The following is a 26,861-nucleotide window of genomic DNA, read 5'->3' on the forward strand; positions in this document are numbered from 1 at the left end:
AGCCCCATCCAACCTGGCCTGGAACCCCTCCAGGGATGGGGCAGCCACCACTGCTCTGGGCACCCTGGCCCAGGGCCTCCCCACCCTCAGCGTGAAGAATTTCTTCCTAATGTCTAATCTAAATCTTCCCCCTTCCAGTTTAAAGCCATTCCCCCTCATCACTTCATGCCCTTGTAAAAGGCCCCTCCCCAGCCTTTCCTGGAGCCCCTTTCAGTACTGGAAGCTGCTCTAGGGTCTCCCCAGAGCCTTCTCTTCCCCCCTTTGACTCACAAGAAGAAGGAAAAGCTGGGCTCACCTCTCCTGCTACAGGATTCTTCCCTCCAGCGGATTCTTCCCTCCAGCGGTGGCAGAGCTGGCCCAGCCCTGCCCCTGTGCTGGCAGGTGATCACTGCTCACCCTGCCCGAGCCCAGGGTTTGCCTGGGGCTGGGTTTGGATGTAATTTGAAATGAAAATCCACACTGCAGCACCCAGTGCTTTCTAAACACGGTTTTTACTTGGCACAAGGCAGTGCTACGAGAACCTGGCTCCACGGGCTCCGAGACACAGAACTGTTGGAACCGAGGCGAGAGAAGAGAGGGGAAGACTCCTCCTCTGGAGCAGTGACCAACGTTCACTGTCACTGCTGAGGCCCCAGGGAAAAGATCAGGCGGGTCTGCATCTTCCCACCAGCAACACCCTCCCTCCCCAGCAACAGGGGACTGGGAGCTCTCGCGCCGCTTACAGGGAACTCAGGGCAAAAACAGCCTATGGGACTCAGCAGAAATCCCTGGAGAACAGAAGGGGACCCGACAGTCTCTTTACAAGTTGTCATAGTCATCGTCGTCTTCGTGCTTCCTTTTCAAGGGGTTTGACTCACTAGCCGTTGTCTGTGATGACACCATGTTTGTAGTGATGAGGATGTTCTTTGGTCCAATTAACGAAGGATTAATTAGAACATTCTGAACAGTTGGAGTAGTTGGTGTGGCTGGGGAAAAAAGAAAAGAAGTCATTCAATAAAGAGCTTAGAAAAACGACAGGTTGTTTTGTCCCATGCTGAAGCAGTGCTTCCAGCCTTGCAAAGACACACACAGCTGCAATATTCCAGAGTGAAACCCCTCCAGGCTGCTCACCTCTGAAAGCCCCACAGCCGCCCCAGCCCCGGCTGTACCTGACTTGACTGTTGCCTGGGAAGACGGGATCTGCACAGTGAAGCGCTGCCCGCTCAGCGACACGGGAGTGCCGACCTTTGCCGAGACGGACACTGTTTGTGCCGAAGGTGTCCCTAAAATGTGAAACAACTCAGTCAGGACAGAAAGAACGAAAGTCAAGTTACACTCGCACTCCTAAGTTAGCTCCCAAAGTGAATCCAGTCATTTTCAAAGCAGTGGGAACACGCAGGAACATGCTAATGCTGGAGAGGCAGGAGTGTGACTTCCAGATTTCTGTCAGGTCCTGGCACAGCCGCTTCACACAGAAGGGTTCTCACCAACACAGGACTAAAAGCACTGAGCGGCAGGAACGTACACCTGCACCAAGGAATACAAAACCTCTTTGGGGTGAATCTATCTTTTCTGGCACTGTCAGTAAAGAGGTCAAACGATACCAAGGTCATGGGACAGACAACACGCCTGAAGCATCCTTTAAATCACTTCTCATTGCATCTTTCCTCCATTGCATCCACAAGAAAAGCCCAGCAGAGCCGTTCCCTACCTAAGGTCGGAGTGCTGGGCCTACTGCTCACCGCACCGACGCTCAGACGAGGGACAGTTATTCTTCCCGCAGAGGAAGAGACCTGCTGAGAGAGAAGATCCAGTTTTGGTGTCCCCTTAGGAACTGACGTTTCTTAATGTGAAAAAAATACTCAGGGTCCTTCCTACAAAACCCTAGAGAGCCTATTCCACAGCAGCAGCAGGCGGCTGGAATGCCAGCACCGTCCTGAGGCTCCTCAAGCACAATTGTGACCGTGTGAGCTGGAGAGCTCTGGACACAACCAAACGCCAAAGGCAGCCGGTCTGGCACTCAGCCCTCAGGTCCAACAGGTTCCTTTCTAACAGAAAGGATAAGTAGAACATTTTATTCAACAACTATTCTACTCTACGCTTTGCACCAAGGTGCATCCCACATCAATACCTGGAACCCTAAGTCCGACTTTTAAGATTCTTTCTTTAAAATAGAGAAAATAAACATGAAATTCTACACACCAAGACATCCCGTATTTTCCAGCAAGCAAAGTAAATCTTTTCCCTCTAAAGCAGAAACAACTGAGGCAGCAGTACAAATACTCTTTAATATCTGAGCTAACATCTTACTTTGTTCTTTTACAATCTGACATTCAACTCTGCTCTAATGCTAAATAATCCACAGATGCACTTGATAAGACACAGCGTTTGAAGCCAAGGAACAATAAGAACACTTGCAAACTCCTATATACGAAGACCACTGTCCCGGTTTCAGACACTCTTGATGCGCACAGGTCAGTGCTGACCCACGCATGTACTTCAGAGGTCTGGAAAACTGATCCCACAACATTCCTGGCCAACAATGCAGACACAAGGGGAGTCCTTCCCTCCCCAAAGCCCCTACCTTCTTCTGCAGGGATTTCAGCCTGTAGTTGGGAGCCGTCAAGCAGTATCTGTCAGGTGGGAGCCTGGGCCCCGAATAAGGCTTTATCAATGGCAGTGGCGTCTGGTTTTTCTGCCTTGCAATATCTAACAAGAACTGGAGAGACAGGGTTATTTCCCACCTGCAGTCCCTTACGACATCCTGCAGTCATCCACAGAGTTTCACTTACGTCTCTCGGAGGGGGAGAGGTAAATGACTGGTCTGTCCGACACTGGATTGCCAGCCTTACGTCATCTGCATCCACACTGGATTTCTTTGCGTGGCTTGAGTAAATTTTTGCATCTTCCAGTATAGTAGTGACGTACCCTTCAAAAAACAGAACCTCCCATTGCGGCTGGAGCATGAGGAATCCTCCCAACCCTTGCACCGACAAAGACAACAGCTCTGCTTCTGCCACAGCCACCGTTAAAGACCGACAAAGAACCCGCACGGGAACAGGGCCCAAGGCAGAGCTTCCCTGCTCGCTCGGCCTCCCCCTACCCAAGAGGAGGGCTGTGCCTGCCCCAATCCCAGCCCTGCCCCCAGGCCGCAGTTCCCGTCCCCATCCCGTCCCCATGCCAATCCCCATTCCCACCCCAATCCCACTCCAATCCCCACGCCTCGCCTCAGCCCCCTCCCCTCCCGCTCACTGTAGGCGAACTCCAGCATCTGGTTGATGACGCGCGGCTCGTACTCGGTGATGCCCATGTCCTTCAGGATCTGCGCCATCACCTGCGGGGCGGGGCGGCGTTGCTGAGCCCGGGGCGCTGGGCCCGGCCCGGCCGCGCTGCCCTCCCCGGCCCGGCCCTACCTGCGCGTCTTTCGGCGCGCTCTTGGGTGACGCCATCTTGGCCGGCTCCATCGTTCCCGCCCGCCGCGCGCCACTTCCGGGCACGTGACCGGGACGAGCGCGGGGCGGAGCCAGGAGGGCTGTCTCGTGATCAGCAGTGCCGCAGCGGCACGCCCGGGTGAGCGATCACGTGACAGGGATGAGCCAACTGGCCACGTGATCGGAGTGAGGGGCGGGAGGGGGAGTGTCGGACAGGTGATCACGTGATCAGGGTGAGGGGCGGGAGCGCGGGTTAAAAGCAGCCGCTGACCGTGAGGGCGGAACGGAGCGCCGCCGGGGGAGCGGTCACGTGACGCAGGCTGGGGCCGCCGTGGCGGCGGGTTGGTGTGGTCATGTGATTTGCGCCGGCCATGGCGGCGGCGCGGGCAGGGCCCGGGGTTCGTCCCTCCTCCCCCCGGCTCCGCCAGAGCCCCCGCCCCTCACAGCCCCGGCCCCGCGCCGCGGGGGGAGCGTCAGGGCGGCTGGGAAGGCGCTCCGGGCTCGTCCCGTGCAGCCGTGGCCCGGCCGCGGGGTTCGAGCCCCTCCCGGGATCCCGGGGCAGCCTCTGCCAGGGCTTCACCGCGGATCCAACCCGAGCCTGCCCCGGCGCGGCCCGCGGTGCTGCGTCCGGCTGTGTTCCCGCTGTGCAAAACCGACGCGGCCGGGCTGGAGAGGGCGCAGAGGAGGCGCTGAGGGGATGAGGGCGCTGAGAAACCCTCCTTAAGGCTGAGAGAACTGGGTTGGTTCAGCCTGGAGAGGAGAAGGCTGAGGGGCGGCAGTAGTACCGTGTACCAGTCCACAAAGGGCGGCTGCCAAGAGAACGGCGACTCCCCGGTCCCGTGCTGCAGCACCAGAGGCTCTGGTGGCCGCTTTTTATCCATCAGCATTCCCTCGGCTGAAGGAAAGTGGGAGTGCTGGCAGCAGGACTTTTTCAGCTTGTTTTCCTGGCAGCTGAAGGATCTCTGCATTCCGCACGAGTCTTGTCAGAAGTTTCTCTCTTTACTTTCTGAGGCAAAACAGAACAGACCCTGTTTGTTTTGTTGTTTTGTTCAAGAGGGATCGGCAGTGCTCCAGGAGGAGCTGCAGCAGTGCCCTTGTCAGCCGTGACCTCCAAATGAAGCAAGGTCTAGGGGAAAATTAAAGCCACGCTGTAGTCATGGAAATGTGGAATAGTTTGGGTTGGAAGGGACCTTAAAGGAAACCCATCCACTTCTAGCCCCCTACCGTGTGCAGGGACACCTCCCATTGGATCAGGGGCTCCAAGCCCCATCCAGCCTGGCCTTGAACCTCTGGGGATGGGGCAGCCACAGCTTCCCTGGGCAACCAGAGAAGAAAAGACAGCTGCCTTGGAGAGGAAGAAGAAATAAACAGCTGATAACTTGTGGTCCCTCTGATTCATCCCTGTCAGAAGTTGCAAAACATTCCAGCAGCAGCGTGGCTCGCTCCGATTCCCATCTGTGCTAAGGGTGATGTTTGTCACCTGGAAGCCGTGCACTTGGCCTGCCTGGATCTAAATGCAGCATTTGGATCTGCCCTGGCCCCGGTGCATTCATGCTGAGGTGGCGGCTGTCCCTGCACGAGGGGGTTGTCAGGGATGGAGGTGTGGGATGCTGGGAAACCCATATCCCAGAGCAGCTGGAGGAGGCAGGTCCAGCAGGTGCCGGTGCCAGAGGCGCAGAGAGCAGGATGCTCTGCCAAGGCTGGCAAGCACGGCCGTCCAAGTCATTTGACTTTCATGAGTCAGAGTTTATTACATTCAAACATCCTGCGCGAGCAAAGGGAGGATGAATTCCAGACGCTGACCTTAGACAGCAAACAAACCCCACTGTTTTCCCTTGTTTTAGGGAAGAGGGGGAAGGGAGCACTTATGCTGCGGATGTGATGCAGGCTGTGGACTTGTTTGCAGCTTGGCATCGTCAAGCTGTTTGCCATCTCTGCCCTCTGATCCTGATGCAGGAGACACTTGGTGCCGCTGACAGGCTCCGGGCTCACCCCAGGTTCAGCCAGAGACCCTTGTGCTGCCCTGGGTTGTGTCTGTGCTCTGACCGCCTTTCCCCAACGCTCCTGTGCACAGCACCATAATCAAGCTGCCTGCAGCAGGAAACCAGCACCAAGGAGACAACACACAGAGCCAGTTTGTGGAGATACTTGTTCCCAAGGCCACAAATGCCTCCTGTGCAGGCAGCAGAGCTGGAGCAGCTCTGCCTGGTGGGGAAAGCTTTGATGGCCGTGCTGTGCTGTGAGTACCAGTATCCAGCCAGCCCCACGCAGCAGCCCAGTGAAGGAGCTGCCACCCTTGATCTCTGTCAGGACGCTGGGATTCCTTTCAACACTGGAAAACAGTTAACAGGGTCACAGTGTGGCCAGGCAGAGTGCTGGCTTCTCCACCTGCCACTGCCGAACCAGGGCCATTCCTCAAAGGCAGCCGTCTCCCAGCTGGGAACAACTGGCTCAAGGAAATAGGGGTGGCAGCTGCACACCGTGTGTTGGCTGGGGCTCAGCTCTGCTTGAGGGGTATCCCCAAAATCACTAATACAGCATTAAGCATGAGGAATTTCTCCTTACTTGGGTTTTGCTGTGGTGTTTAAGGTGCAGCAAAGCAAACACCAGTCACACTGCTTCCCCGTACCCTGCAGACCAAACGCACAGAACCACACAACCACCCTGCAGTCAAATTTGAATACATTTGTATTATTTATTGGCTGTATTAAATATATTATCTATTTGATAGTTACAATTTAGTAATACAATGCATGGCAGCTTAAACATAAGTCTGAGATACCTCAAAATGACAATACAAGAAAACTGAAGATCCCTAACCCATTAATGCCACTGGGGGCCTCTCGTTCCAGAATGGACAACAGCTGATGGAACATCCGCGTGATGGGAGGCTTTCCCGGGTATTTTCTGTCTTGTGGCAATTACAAAAGCACTTTCTCCCCCTCTTTAGGAGCCGTGACTCGTCAGTATTTACTCTACAACCCTAATTATCAGAAAAATTATTGCCAAATAAACCTCTACCAATGTCGTTCTCGGAGTTACAGGAATAACCCTTTGGCAACAGGGATTCGCTGAAGGCAGTTTTATTTGCTGAAAGTAGAGTATGAAGAGAAAAGAAGACAACTCGTAAACTTCTCTGCAAACTAAACACTAACGTCTGTATAAAACTCTTTCCATCACTGGAGGGAGAGATTTCTATGATATAATAAATGATTAACTTAAAGTTCTGCTACAAGTAGAACAATACATTCAAACATACATTTTCCAGGACTTTTAATCAAAATAAATAGAGTACAAAAGGAAGAGTACATTTTGAAAAGATTAATTTCAGATTGCACCATAAATCTACGAGTATGAAGTGATACTATCTCATAATTTAGGTTTTCCACAGCTGAAACACAACACAATGCCTCAAACTATAACGCAACATCGTTCACCACCTGCCAGAGGAGAAAGACCCTTACAGCGATCAATCACTGGGAATATTTGCCTGCTGCACTGTCACACCCGACAATCCACGTACAAGTGCATCACTCTGACGGACAGAATGCGGAGCTGTAGTCTTGTCACAACACGCTACCTCTGCCTCTCTCTGGCATGTTCCAAACGCTCTCGGGAAGACCCATCCTGAAATGCGTTCAACACTTGGGAGCTCCAGCGTTCCCAACATCGGACACCAAACAGACATGCTCATCGGGAGGGATCTGCATGTGGATTTCACAAGACCAGTCCCATGTAGTGCACATGGTCCACAACCCCCCCTCCAACAAACAGGACGAGGTTCGGAGAAGTTCATAGCAGGCTGAACATTCCCATCTAGAAAACCATGGAATGTGAAGCTGCTCCCACTGGGATAGCGAGTCATTTAAAACATTGTAGAAATGTTAGCTAAAAAGAGTTTGCTCATGTACAATTCGATAATTCGGATCAAGTTAGAAGGGCATCCAAAAGCAGTTTGAACTTTTTATTTTCAGGTTAAGAATAGTACAAAAACATTTGCTCAGTTTGAGCCAAATAGTGTAACATTTATCATAAATGCACTCTTTCTCCTTAAAGGCACCACCTGTGCCTTCCTGAACGCACGGCAGAGACTGAATCCGGAGCACAGGGAACTACTTTTCTCTCAGGCACTGAGAGTGAAATGTGGATTGGGCCAAAGCTGCTCCTCACCAGCAGCCTGCATTTCGTTCCGAAATGTACAATTCCAGGGGCCTTTCCTGCAATGTCGCATCCGAACGCCTTTGCTGTAGGCACATCACGTCTCGCTAACGTGTCGATTAAAAATGCCGGCACCCTCTACTTCAACACTTGAAATGATTATTACTGAACCCGAAAGATTAAAGTAACTGTAAAGCAGTACTACCGCTACATCAAAGTCGATGCTCTGCCTTCCGCCTACGGATGCTAAATGTGGTAGCTCTAGCAATGTTCTGCCATACAGGACTGCTCTAAGCTCAAGCACTTGTGCTGCTGTATTTCACCTATACCAAACTACAATGATACCTGATTAAACACCGCGGATCGACTGCCTCTGCTGAGTTGTAACTGGAAAAGGACTTGTTCTGTCAATGCCTTCTCTCTCCAGCCAGGCAAAGGGCCCTGCTGCAAATTTGGAGAGAGGGCGAGCGCGCACACGCCAGGGTGCGCGGTAAGGCAGTTTGTTGCTGTTTCATTAACAGCTCACCCTGATTACAGAGGACCCAGGATTACCCTTTCTACAAGAAATCTGTGTTCAGTATTTGGAAAGGATCTGCCAACCCAGCCTCACTGTTAGCCAGCAGCAAAAGTGGAAACGCATGGAACTACACGTTTCCAGCTAGGATTTTAATTAGAACTAACCATAAATACCCGAAAGAGCTTCTGTACAAAAAGCTGAGTACTGAATGGGCGCTTGTCTACTTGATTACAAAGTACTGAATAACGACAGCAAATAAAATTGCAACCACTGCAAATCCACAGAGGAGAACGATGGCGATGAAGCGCTCCTCCCGCAGTGTCTTCTTAGTCTCTGCCAGCTCCATCGTCAGATCGGCACAGGGCGGTGCCAGCTCCAGTTTCTGAGATGAAAACACTGTACTGGGACTGTAAGGTCCATACAGTTCTTGTGATCCAGCAGAGTCCTGGGACTGGCGGCCAGCGCAGACTCTGACCCGATATTCACAGTTTGTCTGCATGCTCGTGAGACGGAAGGAGGTCTCTGGTCCCTTGTACACCTGGGCAGAGGGAGAGAGAACCACTGCATGCAGACCGACCTCGCAAGCAGGATGTGGCACTTCCTATCCTACTTTATGAGCGAGTGTCCACGGTGCGGGATGCTTCCTGAAGTCGTACTCTTCAAGCCAACCCAATAAACTCTCAGCTTTTATTTCTGAAGTATTTATAGAATCATGGAATGGTTTGGGTTGGAAGGGACCCCAAATCTACCCAGTCCCACCCCCTGCCATGGGCAGGGACACCTCCAAATGGATCAGGGGCTCCAAGCCCCATCCAACCTGGCCTGGAACCCCTCCAGGGATGGGGCAGCCACCACTGCTCTGGGCAACCTGGGCCCAAAGGCCCTCTCTGACAGCCCTGCCTTGTGAAGCTCAGAAAAAACATTTTAACTCCTGTTCTGCACCACTTGCTCCTTCTCAGCGCCCACGTGGAGGCAGGGCAAGCGCTGTCTGTAACCAACAAAGGCAGCGATACCACAGAGCACTAAGTTTTAAGAAACAAGAAAGCAAAGGGAGAGGCTGGGAGAACAGGACAGAACAGCGCTAACCCGGTTCTAGATATGGAACTCTGTGACTCTCCAGACTGCCTTTGCAGTCATCTGCTGTCACAGCACAAGCAAGAGCTCAGCAGGGAAAGGCGACTACATGGTCTCTAATTGGGGACAGCCTTGATGGCAGAACCCCCACGGGAAGCCACCCTCATCCATTCACAAACTTTGAACTGCACTGAGAGGAACTGAGCAAGACATAAACCGAGGCACCTCGGGAGTCAGGCCTGTGAAACCGAATCCCTCGGTGACCTGAACGCATCCCTACCAGCAGCCAGAACCTCAACCTTCAGATACAGCCCCTTTCTTTTGCAACCATTTCCCAAAGTAAAACCCCTCAAGTGCATTACGTGAACACGAGGTACCTGGTCGAAGTCTCTCCCAGCAGCAAGCTGAAGGATGTAAACAATGGCATCTCCTTTCATCGGCTGTAAAGGTTCCCATGTGATTTCATAAGTGTTTTCTTCCAGCTGATTTGCTTTGGGTGCTAGGAAAAATGTGAGTTGTTGGCATTTTAGAGAGAGAGAACTATGGCCTCTACTAATGATCTTGTTTTTTCAACCAAAAGAAAAGAGCTAAAAGCACCGGTCCTCACAGGGACTCATTCCCAGTGAAGGTAGCAAAGGGGCACTGGTTTCAGTGACAACGAGGATGTTTTTTCACCCTGTGCTCTGCTTTGGTACTTTGTGCATTTAAAACGTTTCAGTTCTAATGCAAGTGGCCGGGCAGGGCAAGTGTAAAATTACACCTTCGTTAACCATGTTGAGGTAACAGCCATTCTTAGAGGAGACAGCCACTCAAATAATTTTAAGGCTTGTTTCATTCTTTCTTTCCCTTTGCGTATTTAATCACATAAGCTTAAACATTGATTCCTGTAGGATCTATAGGTTACCCGCCTGTATTTTCAAGCTGACAAGATGAGCTTCTGATGTCTCATGCTTGTAGAGAAGAGCGCACGCTCTTAGATCAGCAGAGAACACAGCCTTCATGTCCAGAGCTGAAATTACACGGTGTGACCACGGCTGAGTCACTCAGGTTCCTGCAGGTAATTAGGGCTCTGATCATGAAAATGACTTTCTCTAATGACAATCTTTAATGTTCACATTAGAAAGTGCAGAGCAGAGGAATTATTCGTGTTCTCCTTTGCCTACATGCTGTTGTAACTTATACCAAATGACGGATAATCCTGAAAATGAGGAGAAATTCCTCATTATCAGGGGTGGCAGAGCTACAGTGCAGGAGACAGCCACATGCTGGTCTGACACCAGCAGAGCCCTTCTCACGCCAGGAAAAAAAACCCCTCACAGCCGGTTTCTGTTTGCTGTCCCACAAAGGCTCTAGGAAGAAGCTGGGCTGGGAAGAGTCAGGATGTAGCATTCAACCCAGTACATAAATGGCTTGCAGAAGTTCCAGCGCGGTGTAAGCTCACCTTTAAGAGATGCAGGTGGAGACTTTGTTGTAGTGAAAGCGTAAACTTCAGAAAACTCCCCCTCTCCAGCATCATTGTACGCCTGGATTTTGAAATAGTATGTAGTGGATTCGCTGAGCCGCTGTACCTTGTATGTGTGACAAGGGCCGTTATAAACAGTAACGAACCTGGAGGAAAAAACACCGTGTAGGAATTGGAATCACTTAGTGATCACAAACGTGTACATCAGCAATGTAGCAGTGGGCATTTTCATATCTGTGTGACGAAACTCTTACTCTGAATCCACAGAATAGCCCTGGGATGTACCAGATACACTGCAATTTCAAGGTAAATCACAGAACTGTTTGGTCAGAAAAGATCTTTGACATTTAGTCCAACCTGTCTGCTACTACACCAGATCCCCAAGCACCTCATCTGCCTGTATTTTAAATCCCTCCAGGGGTGGGGACTCCACCACCTCCCTGGGCAGCCTCTGCCAGTGCTTGACAAGCACTTCTGTGAAGAAATTTTTCCTGATGTCTAATCTGAAGCTGGTACAACTTGAGGCCGTTCCCTCTCACCCTATCGCCTGTCACTTGGGACAAGAGCCCAGCACCCACTTCACCACAGCCTCATTTCCGGGAGCTGCAGAGAGTGATAAGGTCTCCCCCCTCAGAGTCCTTTTCTCCAGACTAAACAGCCCCAGGTCCCTCAGCCACTCCCAGAATCCCTGTTCTCCAGAACCTTCCCCACCTCCGTACCCCTTCTCCAGATGTGCTCCAGCCCCTCAATGTCCTTCTTGGAGTGAGGAACCCAAAACAGAACCCAGGATTCGAGGTGTGGCCTCACCAGTGCCACGTACAGGGGAAGGATCACTTCCCTAGCCCTGCTGACCACACTATTCCTGATACAGGTCAGGATGCCACTGGCTTTCTCAGCCACCTGGGCTACTGCCGGCTTATGTTCAGCTGCTGCCAACCAACACCCCCAGGTCCTTCTCTGCCAGGCAGTTTTTCAGCCGCTCTTCCCCATGCCTGGAGCTTCACGTGGTTGTTGTGTCCCAAGCGCAGGACTCAGCATTTGGCCATGTTGAACCTCAGCTCTCAACCCCATGCTTCTCATATGCAAATTGGATTTCACCTTAGAATTCCCCCCCGCAAAAAAAAATGGGAACATGGGACGATGGCAGGATATTACTGCTGAAACAGTAAATAGCATTTGCTGCTTAAAAGTAACCCTAGCACAACAGATACTGACAGCATTTCTAGTTGAAAGATGGGATGAAAAAACACAAACCAAGGGGCAAACTCTGGGATTTGAAGAAGAGCGTGATATGAAGCTGTAAATCACCAATATCCTCGACGCTCTGATTCTCTTACCTGCCAAACCTGTCCTCCATCTGCAAGTTGAACTGTGTCGGGTTGGTGATTAAAGCTCTGCTAGGGCCTTCGCCCCATTTCAGTTTAAGGCTCTGGTAGCTGAAGACCACACATTCAAGATGAGGAGGGTCAGGAGGTAGTGGTTTCGTTTTGGCTTTAATGGAATGACTGAAAGGACCAACTCCAAAGCCATTTACAGCCTGTATTCTAATTCTGGAAACAGAAGAAGAGCAGCTACACGGTTAATTTACTGCGGCCCTGAACAAATGCTAGGATTAAGCAAGAGTTGAAGTCTGTACATGACATAACCACAAACAATAAAGCAATTAAAATGCAGTTAGAAATTAACTATAAAAACAATCTACGTGAAAACAAACCAACGCAATGACATTGATTTCCATGTAATGAAGCTGCAGCTTCAGATGAAGATCCTGCTGCAGGCACTGCTGCCGAACACACCATTCTAAGCCCAGGAAACTCAGAACACAGCCTTGGCTGCGAGAGAGGATGTTAACTGCAACATGGCAGTCTGAACTCCTGCCATAATACCACGGTTTGATTAGGGATGCGATAGTTTTATTGCACTTTTTCAGAGCTGAGGAGTATCCTGGGTGAATTGTCTGTGAGCCAAATGAAATGGTTCTAAATTGTTAAAACCTTGCCCTTGAATCTGAAAGCCCTACAAATGTGGGCTTAGAGCAAGTTGGTGAATCGTTACCTGTACAGAGTGTCAGGCAGTAGATTCTCAAGAACATGGCTTGTATTTCTTCCGACAGTGACAAGCTGCTTTTCGCCGTACTCGATGTTGTACCCGGTGATCTCTGACCCATGACAACACGGTTCTTCCCACTGAATAGCAAGGCACGTTGATAAAGGGAAGGAAGTTTCTATTTGATCTTCTTCAAGGAGCTGCAGTACGGACACTGCTGCAGGCACTGACGCAGGGGTGGTCACCATGGCGGTCTCACCAAACAACCCCACACCAGCAGCATTCACAGCCTGGAAGAGACCACACATGGTTTGCCAAATCTGCATCTTTCTGAGCAGGGGAGCTTCCTTTTGTGTGGCATTAAAAGCCATTTGGAAAAGAATGGAAAGGCTCCCCTAAAAAAATGTAAATAAGGCAAAATGGTATTTAATGCAACACTAGTTTCATTTCTATAAACACAGTTTTGAGAGCCTGGGGAAGAAGGGAAAGCCTTCTTATCAATTCATAGAATCATGGAATGGTTTGGGTCAAAAGGGACCTCAAAGCCCATCCAGTTTCACCCCGTGCCATGGGCAGGGACACCTCCCACTGGATCCAGTTGTTCCACGTCCCATCCAGCCTGTCCTTGAACCCCTCCAGGGATGGGGTAGCCACTCCTTCTCTGGGCAACCTGGGCCAGGGCCTCCCCACCCTCAGAGAAAAACATTTCTTCCTAAGATCTCATCTCAATCTCCCCTCTTTCAGATGAAAACCATCCCCCCATATCCTCTCCCTGCACTCCCTGATGAAGAGCCCCTCCCCAGCTTTCCTGGAGCCCCTTTCAGCACTGGAAGCTGCTCTGAGGTCTCCCTGAAGCCTTCTCTTCCCTAAATTCCTTTCTCTACTGCACCAGTAAGTGACCATACACAATTTTATTCATCTCTAGCTGAGGTCTTTCTTCAAACTGCATGCATTTGTTTGTTTGCTTAGTGACACACAACAAAAGGCTTTTCCTACCTGGACTCTGCAATAATAGGTGGTGGCAGGGGTGAGGCCTTTTACTTCGTAGCTCTGGCAAGGGCCCATGTAGATGATGTGCATCGACCCTTCTGCCTGGCCCCAGTCCAGTCGGTATTCACCAATTTCTGCACCGTTGCACCCAGGACTCTGTGGGTTTAAGGGAGACGTTTGCTTTCAGCTACTGTGCAAACACACTCACCATGCGAGCATGATCTCTTGGTACACCAAACACAAGCACTGGGGTAGAAAACCTTTCCCACCACAGGCAAGGGCATGATTTTAAGTTCAGCTTGTTAAGAGGTTCCCATCCAGACTGGTGGCTGTAACAACTCAGTCCAGACCAGAGTTTTGAATGACTCAGAATCCCTTGCCTTTTGGGTAAACTACATCTGTTATATATTAGTGACCATACCAACAAGAGGACTAGATCTCACCCAGTCTATTCAGATGGAAATCTACAGCTTACAAAATATACAAATCCAGTGTATACCTGTATAAAGAAACGTGCTTAAAATATCCCACCCCAACATCTGTTGTTTCTTCCATCTCTGTGTTTCATACATGTGGCACCACAATCCCAAAAGCCTAAGATTAATTTCTATATTGCCAAAAATCATCATAACCTACCTCCCATGACACTACAACACAAGTGGCACTTTTACAGGTTATCAGGGCTTTGCCGCACTGATCGGGGGGTCCTGGCGCAGTACAGATCTCCGCTCTGTCGGAGGGAGGGCCAAGCTGCAAGAAAACACAGCCGCTTGAATATTGCAACAGCAGCAGAGCCAAAACCGATGGGCAAACGCCATCAGCTGAAGAAAACAAACTATTTTTAACTTGACAGAGAAATAAACAGATGAGCGCAGCGCTTGGCTTCGCGGCACCATCTGAAATTCCTTTCAGGTAGTTTGCTCGGTTCCTCATGGGTATCTGCAATCCTCCCACTGGTTTGTGACTCCTCCCTCCCCTGTAGTCAGGACTTGGCTTCCGGAAGCAGCTGACATCTATGCAACCCACATTCACCCAACCGTTTCCAATCCTGATATTATTTGAACACATCTATCCCCCACTGCAGAGCCCACCCTATGCGAAAAGCACCAGGCAACTTCTACAGCCCCAAACATGAGATGGTTTTTCACAGCCAGAGATGCAGGGTTTATGCCCCAGTCAAAGAAATGATTGCAAGCAGCAAGAGAACACTCAGCACTGCCTTTGGATGGGGTAACTTCAGCACTGACAACAGCAGAAATACAACCCACGGGAATGGGTTGAACGCTAGGGCTGTTCGGTCCTCCTGTCAGCCTTAATTTACTGAATCTTCTTTATATCATTTTTTACGCTGTAAGAAGTTTTGGTCCTTCAACAGAACTGTGAGAGAACACTGAAGCTACAAAATATCATTGGTATCTCACTGTCTCTTGTGTAAAGTCTGATCTCGTTAGCAGAATGGTTACCCCAACTTTGTTTGCTGCGCGTATCCAGAAGGAATATGTTCTCCCCGGAAGCAGATTGTTCACTACACACTCAGGTGCTGGACCCTGGTACACTTGTATGCGCTCATCTTGATCAGGGTTTGCCATCTCTACTGTATATTCTGTAATGTCGGAACCTCCATCTGCAGACGGGGGACCTAGGGCATAAAAAGAGAAGGGTTTTCCTATTAATTTCACAAAGCACTTGTGCTTTCAAAAAGTTTCTCATCAGCCTTCTCAAGCTAGAAGTTGAATTCTAGAAGTCAGAGTGCAGGCTTCTATCATGTATCTGAGCAGAAACACTTCATGAAGCTTGCTTTTCACCCCTAGGTATTGATTAGTTTAAGATGGCTTTCATCAGTGTTTTTCAGACATCATCCATTTTCCTCCAAAAACCAGTGCAGCTTCATCACTTTTTGATTATCTCCTTTAACGAGATAAAGATAAGCAAAGGGCTGATTTTTAGAAGGCCAAACATGCGTCAGTAGTAAGGCCGCCAGTAGGAAGATGTTTATGTCTGCTCAAGCCTCACTCTGTCCTTGCACACACACACATCCCCCACTCAAGGTGGTCAGCGAGCTTCAGTCTTCTTAAAATGCACCTAAGGACATGGACTACATCTATATATTGTTATTTTGATCTGTATATTGTTATTTTTTTCCCCTGAAGAGTTCTATAGGTTTTTCATTTTTGAACTGACACTTCAAATCAGAACTATATTTTGCTCAGCAACACTGGCACTTACCCCACTGCAAAGTGATTTCCTTGGGCTTCGCTTTGCCGGCCAGGCACGGAGCACAGCAGGGGCCCGGAGGAACGGCCGATGTCGTAACAGTCACAGCGTCGGAAGCCTAGCAGCAACACACAGTATTGTAGAGTGGAAACACAAAGCAATGTTTCAATGAAACACTGATAGAAATGGTATTCAGAAGCAAATTTGTTCTCCTTTCTCTCACCTGGCTTTCGCCTCCTTTGCTGACACAGTAAACTCTCACCCTGTATGAAGTGCCAGGCTTCAGGTGATCGCAGACATGCTCCCTCTGGGAACCGCTGTACACGGTGTCCCATTTACTTCCTAAGAAAGAAGGAAAAACGCTTTATACTACAACACTTTTGCAAAAATCAGCCTTGAAAACTCTCACACAATTATTAATTAAGAAGCCAGTGAAGCCACAGAACTGAATTTGAAGGATGAGGCATGCAGAGGACACGTATGACACGATAATCACAAGTGAGCACAGCACAACACGCCAGGGACCAGAGCACTGCGTTAGCACACAGCTGAATTATGATGGCTGCTTACCGACTGATGCTTCTGAGAGTTCCAAAAAGTACTTGGAAATGTCTGATCCTCCATTATCTTTGGGTGGTTCTGAAAGAAACCAAGATCTTAGAATGAATTAGAGAAGATTTATAAACAATGCATCGCCTTGTCACCAGCTTTACACGTCCTCATTCACTGCACAACACATTCAAATCAAAAACTCAACTCGAACAGAAACCTCTGCACTAATACATCTACAACATGTCTCGCGGAACAGTATTTTATTCTATTATCAATTGTGATTAAGCCAGGAAGAGTAACCAGGAAAAGGCTGCCAATATCAGGTACCATCTCTTATTTTTTAAGAGCACCTGGGAACTATTTGAGCACCACAGTAAATCAAGCGGCTGTTACAGTCGCCAACTGCATCGCCTGCTTCTCTCAAATGTGTAAAGAAACCCATTACTTTTGCATGAGAGCCACAAAAGAAAGCAAGTGGCAATTTTTTTGACAATGCTGTGTATTCTGCTGCAATAACGACATCTGCAGAGACAAGCAATTAGCTCAAGTCCACCTCTGGTTTTAATCTGCCCACAGATCAGCAGCATTTGAGTACCACGTTCACAGAGGGTAACCTACCCCATGTCACCTTCACGCTGTGTGAATGGATCTTGCCCTTCACAGCTGGTTTACTCGGTGGTCCGGGTTTGTCAGGATTGGTGCTGTACTCTACCACCTCACTAGGACTACTTTTTCCTTCAGTGTTGTAGGCAAAGAGCTGTTTCAAGAATGAATGGAATACAAAATAAACGCTTAATTTTACAATGAACAATCTTTATAAAGTTCTTCCATGCAAAAAAACCTCCAACAAGACTCACAAAAAAACCCAGAAAGAAGCATTTGGACAATGCACTCGGACACAGGGTGTGAATTTTACCCCCCGTGCAGGGACAGGACGTGATCCTTGTGGGTCCCTCACAGCTCAGGATATTTTGCAGTTCTGTGAAAAGCTGTTACAACAGCAAGAGTCCTGCAGGGCATTTTCTGCTGTCTCCATAGAAAGGGTCTTAGCTGTGTGACACCACTAGAACTCCAGGAGAGCACACAGGCTCTCCATTAAATAACAAAACATAGTACAAACCCTGAACTTATAGGATGTACTCCTCCTAAGGTTTCTTAAAGTGCATGAGAGTTCATCTCCATTGTACTGTGGCTGGAAACCATAACCCTGTAAAGGAGGAGAAATTGGAACAGTCACTCATTTTCCACAAAAAAAACCCAAAAACCAAGTCAGATCAATAGTTTTTTTTTCTTTTCACAAATTGCCAACTCTTGCAGTGTTTCATTTTAACACAGAGTTGTTATTTATCAAGCCACTGCTACACGTGGAGGTTTTACAGCTGTAACAAAGCTGCCCAGCACTTACAGAACCCCCTTCCTCCATGTCCAGGCTGTAGGTGAGGGAGTCGTCCGCAGACACCCCAGCTGGTGGGCTCCACTTCACCGACAGCCAGGTAACTCCCGCTTCCACCAGCGCCGGGGCCGAGGGGGCCGGGGGCACGATACCGGCTGTGTAGTACGTCACTGTCTCGCTGAACCCACTGCAAAAGGGTTTTAAAGAACATGAACAGAGGTAGCTGACAAACTGATCAACGCTGCAATAGATGGTGTGCTCGTTACCTCATCCCGATGTCGTTCTTAGCAGCCAATCGGAGCGAGTACTTTGTGGAAGGGGAGAGCTTGGTGAGTTTATACTGCTTCAGGTGCCCATAGTAGCACTCTTTGAAGGGGCCGTTCTTCCCCTGTCAAAAAGCGAAACCTGAGTCACTTGGTGTGGTGCCTCTGTGCTCCCCACTTCACTCTAAACTGTTCTAATTTTCATTTCACTAATTTAACAGTAATTCAGGACTGTAAGAAGCGCTGAGCCTGCCTGACTGCTACCCTGAGTGTTTTAGGTAACAAAACTACATTGCGATTGAGGGATCTGTTGATTTTTTTGCGCTGTAGATTTGACCATATGGTAATAAATGACAGCAATTTAAAACAAAACACATTTTTTAAGTTTTTTATCACTTTTGGACACATTTCAGTCAGAAGTTCAGAAGCTGAGTGCTATTTGTGGCAGCTACTGAAGGTAGAAGCCAAATGCTCATCTGTTTGAAGAGAGCAGAGAGACCAATGTCGCTCTGAATTGTGAGATGAACGAGGGAGTTTTACACTGCCCTCTCAGAGGATCCAGAAGGGTTGTCTACTTGAATTGCTGCCATTTGATCCAAGCTTTCTAATTGGCTTGTCCCTTTACAACTGTCTAGAAAGTTGCACTGAAAATAGCTGCTGTACCTAAGCAAGAAGTATTTTTAAGTATAATTGGCCTGCAGATGGCATTATGGCTTATTTTGCACTAGAAAAGGTCTTACCTCATCCCATTCTAAAAGAAAATTTGTTATTTTGGAACCATTGTCATTTGAGGCCTGAAAATAAAGAAACAACAAAAAAAAGTTAAAATGAAACGGTTGTACTTTTATAAATATTTTTGCACAGTAAAAAAACATTTTAATGTTTGACTCTATTAGATTCCAACTGCCTTTCAAAACAAAATGTCACCTTCCTTATGTCACCCCACCTTAGTGTGGGGCTGAAAGGAATCTGCAGTGGGCACAGAGAACAGGTCTCCTCTCCCACAACACACGGTGATCACCTGCGCCTCTACTGTGGCACAGACACACGTGTTCAGTGACGGGAGTTGGAAAGGGTAAAACCAGATGGTATTTCCACCGTCTGCTGCTCTTAATTCCAACAGTTCACAATATGAGTAATTTTATTGTATGAATGATGCAAATGATATTCTTATAGCTTTTTCCCTTCTGCCCTGGCACTGTGTTCACCACTGTGAGCAGTGTAAGCATTCGGACAAGCAACAGTTGTGCTTGCTCTGACAGACAAACTGGGAATCATCTTTACTTTCCAAGTCCAGATTATACAGATAATTTAACTAAAGTCATTTAGGTAGAAACCATTTTCCAGGTATAAGAAAGACCTGAAAAGAGAACACCGTTACCAACAAATCTCCACAGATACTGTATATATTCAAAAGTCAGGTTCAAGAAGTTACACCTACAAACCAGGTGCAGATGTTTACTCTGAGGTGGTCAGAGTGACCTCAGAATTAGAATGCTAAGTTACATCTATTTATCATGCAGGAACTCCAAGCAAAAATCTAAATGCTCTGCCCTTTCCTCTGCTGCCACTTCGGAAGAGAACTTTCCTACTGATTAGTTCCCACCCAGAGTGACCTGCAGCCAATTCCACCACACTCAAGAAACCAAGTCAGTGAGGGGAGAGAGAGGAAGAAAAGGCTCACGATTTGTTATCAGTCTTAGCAGAGCACCTTAAAAGTCATCCCTAAAGTACACACCAAGTTCCTGACAAGGCTGATTTACACTCCCCACATGCACCCAGCTGTCTGCTTACCTTCCACTGCAAGCTCAGGCTGTTTTTGGTTCTGTTAATGAGCTTCGGCGCAGCTGGGCAATCCGGCTCACAGCTTTCTGTGGTGAAACTCACTAATTCTGAAATGGATTCTTTTATGGAACTGCTGGTTGCTGAAACCCTGCACAAAGGACAATTAATTATGTTGTTATTGCATTAGCACCCGAAAATTTAAGGACAGAGTTGTCCTTAATCACAAGCGGTAGCTGCAGCAACGAGACCAGCCTGCTGACGTTATAGGAAACAAGCACTCAGTGACTCTTCTTTGAGTGCTGATTCTAGAAGGCAACTATTTCATGCCTTTTCATTCAGGAAGAAACAATAAAAACTGAGTTTATGGTGTCACTCCAGGTTCCAGTAACTGATGCCCACATCGTAAGAAACACTACTGTCTGTTCTGCACTTGGGGAGAGAGGGCTGTGCTGACAGGGCCGTGTGATGGAGCTCATGCATAACACTTAGTGATCCTGAAGACTCTATCTGGCATCCATCCCTCACCTCCTTCACAGTCACTGGCACAGGTGTTGCAGTGAGGAAAGCACAGCAAGTGTCACCAAATGGAAACAGAATGCCTGACTGGGAATTAACCTGTTGCTAAAGGGACCTTGAGATTCCAATAAGGACCACACTTTCTTGTGCAAGAGCATGGACACTAAAGTGGGCTCAATCAGCTGTTTGGGCAATAAAGCCACGTTTATCAGTGTAAGAGGACAGATGTCCGGAACAGTCATGCTCACCTATGTTTGTTTTTGAAAAGCAACACCTGACTAACTTTCCAGAAACACAGTCCATCTTATCAAACAAGCTGCAGGTAAAAGCCAGTTGACCTGTACGGAAAGCAGAACCAGGAACCACATCCCTCCCTCCCGTGAGCAAGCAGAGCTGTGCCGAGTGTTTAACACGCGCAGAACTGTTCTGCAGTTTGAGAACAGGAGTTTGCTTCAGTAAGCCTGAAACCCCATCTCCTCCTGCCCCCAGGCACAGAGGCTCCCCCTTCCATGTCCGGATGACAGTGTTCTCCTGGCTTGTTTAACTAGCTTGTCTTTCCTCTGACCCGTTAAACACCTTTTCCAGCAACGCTTGTTTACTCTGCAGGGCAATTCCTGAACATCATGTCTCGTTCCCTTGGGACACGGCATCCAGTTCCCACTTCCCCCTGCGCTGCTGCAGCACCTTGTGGTTTAGAGATGCATCTTTACAACCCAAGCTGACCAGACAGACTTGCAAATCCACGTTAAACTCTACGCCATTTTATTTCCCATTGCGAAATGTATTTATTTCAGCCTGCACCAATCTCTTTCACTAAGCCCAATCTTCTCAAACACACAAAGAGAGGGAAGAAAATGAGGTGATGAGCTGGCAACGTGCACTCGCAGCCCAGAAGGCCAACTGTACCCTGGGCTCCATCAAAAGAAGTGTGGCCAGCAGGTTGAAGGAGGTGATTCTGCCCCTCTATTCCTCCCTTGTTAGACCTCATCTGCAGTACTGTGTGCAGTTCTGGAATCCTCAACATAAGAAGGAGATGGAGCTGGTGGAATGGGCCCAGAGGTGGCTACAAGGATGGTCCAAGGGCTGGAGCAGCTCCTGTACGAGGACAGGCTGAGAGAGTTAGGGTTGTTCAGCCTGGAGAAGAGAAGGCTCCTGAAGGTACCTGAAGATGCTACAAGCAAGCTGGGGAGGGGCTGTTTACAAAGGCTTGTGGGGATTGGATGAGAGGGAACACGTATAAACTGGAGAGGGGCAGATTTAGAGAGGATATTAGGACGAATTTCTTCACAATGAGAGTGGTGAGGCCCCATCCCAGGTTGCCCAGAGCAGTGGTGGCTGCCCCATCCCTGGAGGGGTTCAAGGCCACGTTGGATAGGCCTTGGAGCCCCTGATCCAGTGGGAGGTGTTCTTGCCCATGGCACAGGGTGGAACTAGATGATCATTGAGGTCCTTTCCAACCCAAACTATTCTATAATTCTATGATTCTAATTAGAAGGTATGTGGGAATGCAGATGACAACATAACAGCCATCACTACCACACTTCATGCAGAGCACCCCTCAACTGGTTTGCGTTCATGAAGCCACAATCATGTTGTAATTACCACCCCACCAAAAGTATGAAGCACTTCATACCTGGCATGATAATCGGTTGCTGGTCTGAGATCAGGAAGCGTGATTGTCAACTCCTCCCCACTGCGAAAAGGAACGACAAATAATGAGCTGCAGTTCTTCCTTGTACTCCAAAGGACAAAAGCTCATTGAAAAGCAAAACCATGTAGCGCACATTTAACTTTCAAGTTTCCCATTTGTCCGTGTAACTCTTTAGTGATATTACTTAAAATTTACGTGGCGGGAAGAAGGCAGGTCTGCAAGCCAACAACCAGCTCCTGAGAGGGGGATTGCGGGTTGGGTAATGCTTTAAACATCGGAATTGCGCTTAAAGGAAGAAACTAAACTTACACATAGACAGATTTAAATTTTCCATTTTTACCACTGTTGGATATTGCTACTTCAAATGTAAATGCTGCTGGACTATGCCTATGGCTCTCTCCATTCTGTGAACTAACTGGGAGATTCCAGGACAGAACGGCTGATCTTGCTTGTATATCAGAAACCTATTAAAAGCATAAATAATGCAAGTAAGTTTGCTTTCTGTAATAAAAGGTATATTAGTCAATAACATGGCGTCGCTAGTTTGCCTATGAAGTTCCTCACTGGAGGAATTCTTTACCTTTGTAGTGGAAATACGGAGTCATTATTTGAATTTAAATAGTTTCCTCTTTTCATTTCTACAGTCCCACATTAAAGGATTTCCCTTCCAACACTAAAGATGCTCACAGACACACAACATTGTCTCAGGGTAGGAAGAGAATGTTTCTGTTCCACCTGCACTGTTTTCATCACTCATTTGGAGCAAAACTCCAGATTTGGAGCCTTGAACACTGATCAAGAGCTCTGTTCAGGCACAGCCTCGCGTTCTAACTCTATTACAGCTCTCCTGTCATTTTAACATGGAACCACAAAGCTGTGTGATAGCAGGAGGCTCTCATTTTAAGTGCTCATAACTAAAATTTTGTTCCAAGCTTTTTGCTGCTTAATTCCTATCCTTCAAATTTTCTCTGACAAGGCACGGCCTCTGCTGGCATCAAACACAAATGTCAGATGCAGCAACACAAAAACACTATGGTGACAAATAACAGCGGGAGCAAAAGAACACGGCCCATGCTTACTATAGAGGTAACAAAGAAGAGTTTCATTTCGCATGTTCATGGTCAAAATATCAGGGCTGGTTTAGCCTTTAGACATCTAAAGTAACGTCACTAGACTCCAAATCCCTACCTAAGACTGTAAATACTCAACTATTTGCTCTGATTACTTAATATAACGTAAAAAGATAATCTATTTCTGTAAATTCTATTCCCAATATTCCTAAATCCTCTCTGCCGAACAAAGGATGGTTCCATGAGTGGCCAGACTCCCATCGGTTTAGCAGGCACTTTGCATGGTGCTAAAGCTCCCTCAGATACTGGAGAACCTCAACCGTGGATACACTTTTGGGTTATGGCCTGGGAAACTGAGCCAGGCTGAGAAAGGTCAGGGAAAGCAGGTTTCTACAGCAGGGATGCCCCTTGCCACCTATAAACTCTGACAACTAAAACACATTTTCTCTACTTAAAAAATAAACCATTAAGAAAAAAAGACAGATCAACAAGAAACACATTATTTAATAGAAAATACATGGACAGAAATAGCAGTATTTTAAGGATAATACTTACGACTGGCTTGCTGATGCTCAAGTGGATATCGCATTTCCTGGATTCTGTGTCAGATTCTGAAATTTCAAACAAAAAACAGATTAGCCAAACCCCAGCAGCAAACCAGCCTGTTACCAAAATGTCACCACAAGATGGAGTTCGCCTCATTAAGCGTTTGACAATAGTGCTTATTGTGCAAAGTTCATTTCCCCTGTTTGTTTTGGCTGCGTGAGGGGTAGAAATACGAACTATCCAAAACCAACAGTGTTACAAAAACCCTTTTAGCACATCCTGCACAAAGAGTGTATTTTCCTCATCTGAGCAGAAACAGGTTTTCTTTCACAACGTAAAAGTACTCCTCTAAAACTGAAAGGTGTTAAAAAAATGACAATAATCACAGAATCAGGGAATGGTTTGGGTTGGAAGGGACCTTAAAGTCCATCCAGTTCCACCTCCTGCCATGGGCAGGGACACCTCCCACTGGGATCAGGGGCTCCAAGCCCCATCCAGCCTGGCCTGGAACACCTCCAGGGATGGGGCAGCCACCACTGCTCTGGGCAACCTGGGCCAGGGCCTCACCACGCTCATAGAGAAGAATTTCTTCCTTATGTCTAAGATGAACGTTCCTCCTTCCAGTTTAAAGCTATTCCCCCTCATCCCATCACTCCAGGCCCTTGTAAAAAGTCCCTCCCCAACTTTCCTGGAGCCCCTTTCAGTACTAGGGGCTTCTCTAAGGTCTCCTGGAGCCTTCTCTTCTCCAGGCTGAACAATCCCAACTCTCTCAGCCTGTCCTCATAGCAGAGGTGCTCCAGCCCTCGGATCATCTTTGTGGCCTCCTCTGGAGCCATTCAAGGCCAGGCTGGATGGGGCCATGGGGCCTTGAGCACCCTGGTCCAGTGGGAGGTGCCTCTGTCCATGTCAGGGGGGTGGAACTGCATGATTTTTAAGGTCCTTCTGACCCAAATCATGATTCTAATTTATTTGATAAATGAACAAGCCTGACATTACTAATGTTGCTAGACACAAAAAACCCAAACATAATAAGTAGCATTTTGGGTTTCTTCTAATCCTGAACAGCCAAAGACATTCACAAGGGCAGTATTTCCAGAAACTGCTTTGCAATAAGCTTACAGCACCTTCTGTTACAAAAGAATCTAGATTCCCTTTACCCTTTCGAAGCAACCCACCTCCCATCTCTGCATCCGGACTGCCCTTTGCTTTTCCTATCTGCTTCTGCTTTAGCGGTGCCCCTGCCCCTTGCTGGCCCTTTCCGTTCCCATTCTGAAGTGTTGCATTGGAAGAGTTGAGAGCTTTATGTGGTGAGGATGGAGGACTGTTCAGTTTATTGTTAATATGACCGCTAGCTTGTCTGTCTTTTAGTCTTTTCTTCAGGTGCTCTTGCATTTTGAGACTTCTTTCATCTCGCTGAATGAAGTTTGTCCTCCCGTGAGAACGTGGTTCTATGAAGGAAGGAGAAATCATTTCGTTATTCAGTACGATTTATGGGACACTGTGAAACGCTCTGTAAGCTGGAAGAATAACTACAGTGACACCAGCACCTGAAGCCCCACAGAACCAATCTCCACTTTTCCTATTTAACCCACATCTAAGCTGTTGATTTTTTTACTTAAATATTATTTTTATCACTTGCCAAGCTTAGGGTTTAAAAGAATTTAATTCCTCAGGCCTTTCTCTCCTGTCAGCTGCTCAAGTGACGCCACATGGTTGCACTTCTTCCCTGCTACAGCCACGTTGTCAAAAAAGTATAAGGGAATTTAGGACCCAAAGTAACTTTTTAAAGCATAGCTTGGGTGCTACCGAATATTTTACAGCAGACATGAGCTGAAAATAGCTTAATTACCAATTTAAGCTTGAGAGAGAGAGAGAGTGAATGGTCTTACCTAGTGCGACTTTTTTCTGTGTTAAATGCTTGTTTATACAACAAGGCTCAAGGCTTTCACCCAGCAGCGACCCCAGGCCACTGAAGTACCAGTTTATAAATATAGGGTGGACTTGTTCTACCCTCTCCACCCTGGATTACCACGAGTTTTGGGTTATATATGTTAAATTTATTTTCATTCCAGTCAGATTTGGACTCTGTCTAGCCAAAAAATTAATGTATCAAATTAAACGCACATTCAAAAAGCTTCATGCTGTGCCAAAACACAGCAGCCCTGGAGAGCAGAATATTAGTGAAGGGCAGAAGCGACCATTGTGGCATTTACAGTGACCGAAGTAAGGATCAACGGGAAATATACACGGTATTAGAGCATTCCCAAGTCACTGCTTTTGCATTAAATCCTTCAAGTGGAAGATTTAAGCTTGATACAGTCATACTTGGCACGTGCAGAGCACCTTCCAACCAGGCTCCATGACACACAGGTGTATTTTAGGACACCTCATGAACGCACACAGGGCTCAGGGAGTCCCACAAGTCACATCAACCCCACAGAACTGTGTGGAAGAGCTGCCAGGAGAGCTCAGCCATCCCAGCCCGGCTGCACTGACTGGAAAGCACCTTCTCCTGTATGGAACCACCCGCGCTCTCACCTTGTTCTTGGAAAACATGCGGTGGTGGATGCTGGTGCATGAACTGCGGCGGCAGCTCCCCCGTGCCAGGAACCGGCGGGTACACCGGGTGCGGAGGGTGGGGAAGCAGAGCGTGGTGGTGGTGCATGTAATGTGGCACGTGGGGGGGAGGAGGAGGAGGATGCATGGAAGGGTGGAATTCGGCTGAGTGAGGCAATACCACCACTTTACGAACTCCATTTTCTTCCACCACCTGTCACGCAACACGAGAAATTAGAAGTTAATACAAGAACCAGGAATCATCTTGTAAATACTGCACATTTAACAAAGACTGTCTCTGCCGGAGTTCACAACCATACAATCCGACAGTCAGAGATACACACACCAAAACGAATCCCAGCTTAAACACAGCACGTGTTACTGGAGGAGACCGGAGCTGCTGGGAGTCAGTTCTAAGAAGCTGAGCTCCCACTGAAGGGCTAAGCAATCTATAATTGATCAATAAGTTATCAATTCATTTAAGTAAGTCATGTGAACTGATGAGGGTGTAAGTCCCAGTCTACTTGTAATTGCAGGCAGAACTGCTTTAGAAGGCATCCGACTGACAGCACTGTCATGTGTACAAGTCGCTGCATGCCATCGGATTTGGGGTACACATCTGCACATGCGCTCATCGCCCGTGGCAAGCACAGAGCAC

At 48.0% G+C, this 26,861-nt stretch overlaps 2 protein-coding genes across 4 annotated transcripts in view; both read right to left on the bottom strand.

Annotated features, from left to right (window-relative positions):
• Positions 1-472: 472 nt before the first annotated feature.
• TAF9B (TATA-box binding protein associated factor 9b) lies at positions 473-3,534 on the bottom strand. Of its 2 annotated transcripts, none has more exons than XM_054075557.1 (7): positions 3,393-3,534; positions 3,232-3,313; positions 2,772-2,908; positions 2,564-2,698; positions 1,691-1,775; positions 1,149-1,262; positions 473-965 (listed from the first exon to the last, which is right to left on the bottom strand). In XM_054075557.1, exons 1-7 carry the CDS (start codon positions 3,441-3,443, stop codon positions 799-801), a joined length of 771 nt encoding a protein of 256 aa, XP_053931532.1. In that variant the 5' UTR covers positions 3,444-3,534; the 3' UTR covers positions 473-798. The 2 variants fall into 2 exon arrangements, with proteins under 2 accessions (XP_053931532.1, XP_009553565.1); XM_009555270.2 differs by having other exon boundaries at positions 1,691-1,772; positions 3,393-3,533.
• Positions 3,535-6,080: 2,546 nt separating this feature from the next.
• The window catches only part of LOC104054293 (fibronectin type-III domain-containing protein 3A-like), a 44,278-nt gene continuing 23,497 nt past the window's right edge, over positions 6,081-26,861 (bottom strand). For both annotated transcript variants that reach the window (XM_054075513.1, XM_054075512.1), the window contains exons 6-27: positions 26,186-26,417; positions 24,823-25,095; positions 23,657-23,712; positions 22,341-22,495; positions 22,014-22,073; positions 19,874-20,012; positions 18,820-18,873; positions 18,083-18,204; positions 17,829-18,003; positions 17,544-17,630; positions 17,042-17,180; positions 16,442-16,510; positions 16,095-16,213; positions 15,884-15,989; positions 15,121-15,296; positions 14,294-14,407; positions 13,664-13,813; positions 12,677-12,957; positions 11,959-12,171; positions 10,601-10,767; positions 9,537-9,658; positions 6,081-8,623 (exon numbers count right to left, since the gene is read on the bottom strand). In XM_054075513.1, coding sequence (XP_053931488.1) covers positions 8,306-8,623; positions 9,537-9,658; positions 10,601-10,767; positions 11,959-12,171; positions 12,677-12,957; positions 13,664-13,813; positions 14,294-14,407; positions 15,121-15,296; positions 15,884-15,989; positions 16,095-16,213; positions 16,442-16,510; positions 17,042-17,180; positions 17,544-17,630; positions 17,829-18,003; positions 18,083-18,204; positions 18,820-18,873; positions 19,874-20,012; positions 22,014-22,073; positions 22,341-22,495; positions 23,657-23,712; positions 24,823-25,095; positions 26,186-26,417 — 3,327 coding nt within the window. In that variant the 3' untranslated portion in view covers positions 6,081-8,305. The remainder of the gene's footprint in view (positions 8,624-9,536; positions 9,659-10,600; positions 10,768-11,958; positions 12,172-12,676; positions 12,958-13,663; positions 13,814-14,293; positions 14,408-15,120; positions 15,297-15,883; positions 15,990-16,094; positions 16,214-16,441; positions 16,511-17,041; positions 17,181-17,543; positions 17,631-17,828; positions 18,004-18,082; positions 18,205-18,819; positions 18,874-19,873; positions 20,013-22,013; positions 22,074-22,340; positions 22,496-23,656; positions 23,713-24,822; positions 25,096-26,185; positions 26,418-26,861) is intronic.

Source organism: Cuculus canorus, chromosome 10 (genome assembly GCF_017976375.1).
Source record: "Cuculus canorus isolate bCucCan1 chromosome 10, bCucCan1.pri, whole genome shotgun sequence".
In the NCBI taxonomy this organism is placed as follows: domain Eukaryota; kingdom Metazoa; phylum Chordata; class Aves; order Cuculiformes; family Cuculidae; genus Cuculus; species Cuculus canorus.

Bases quoted from the DNA above. Each gene is read 5' to 3' on its own strand.
- TAF9B (XM_054075557.1), bottom strand. From the start codon at position 3,443: ATGGAGCCGGCCAAGATGGCGTCACCCAAGAGCGCGCCGAAAGACGCG. The intron at 2,909-3,231 runs GTGAGCGGGAGG...TGTTTTTTGAAG, and splicing joins GATGCTGGAGTTCGCCTACA to GGTACGTCACTACTATACTG. The intron at 2,699-2,771 runs GTAAGTGAAACT...CTGTCTCTCCAG, and splicing joins CCTCTCCCCCTCCGAGAGAC to TTCTTGTTAGATATTGCAAG.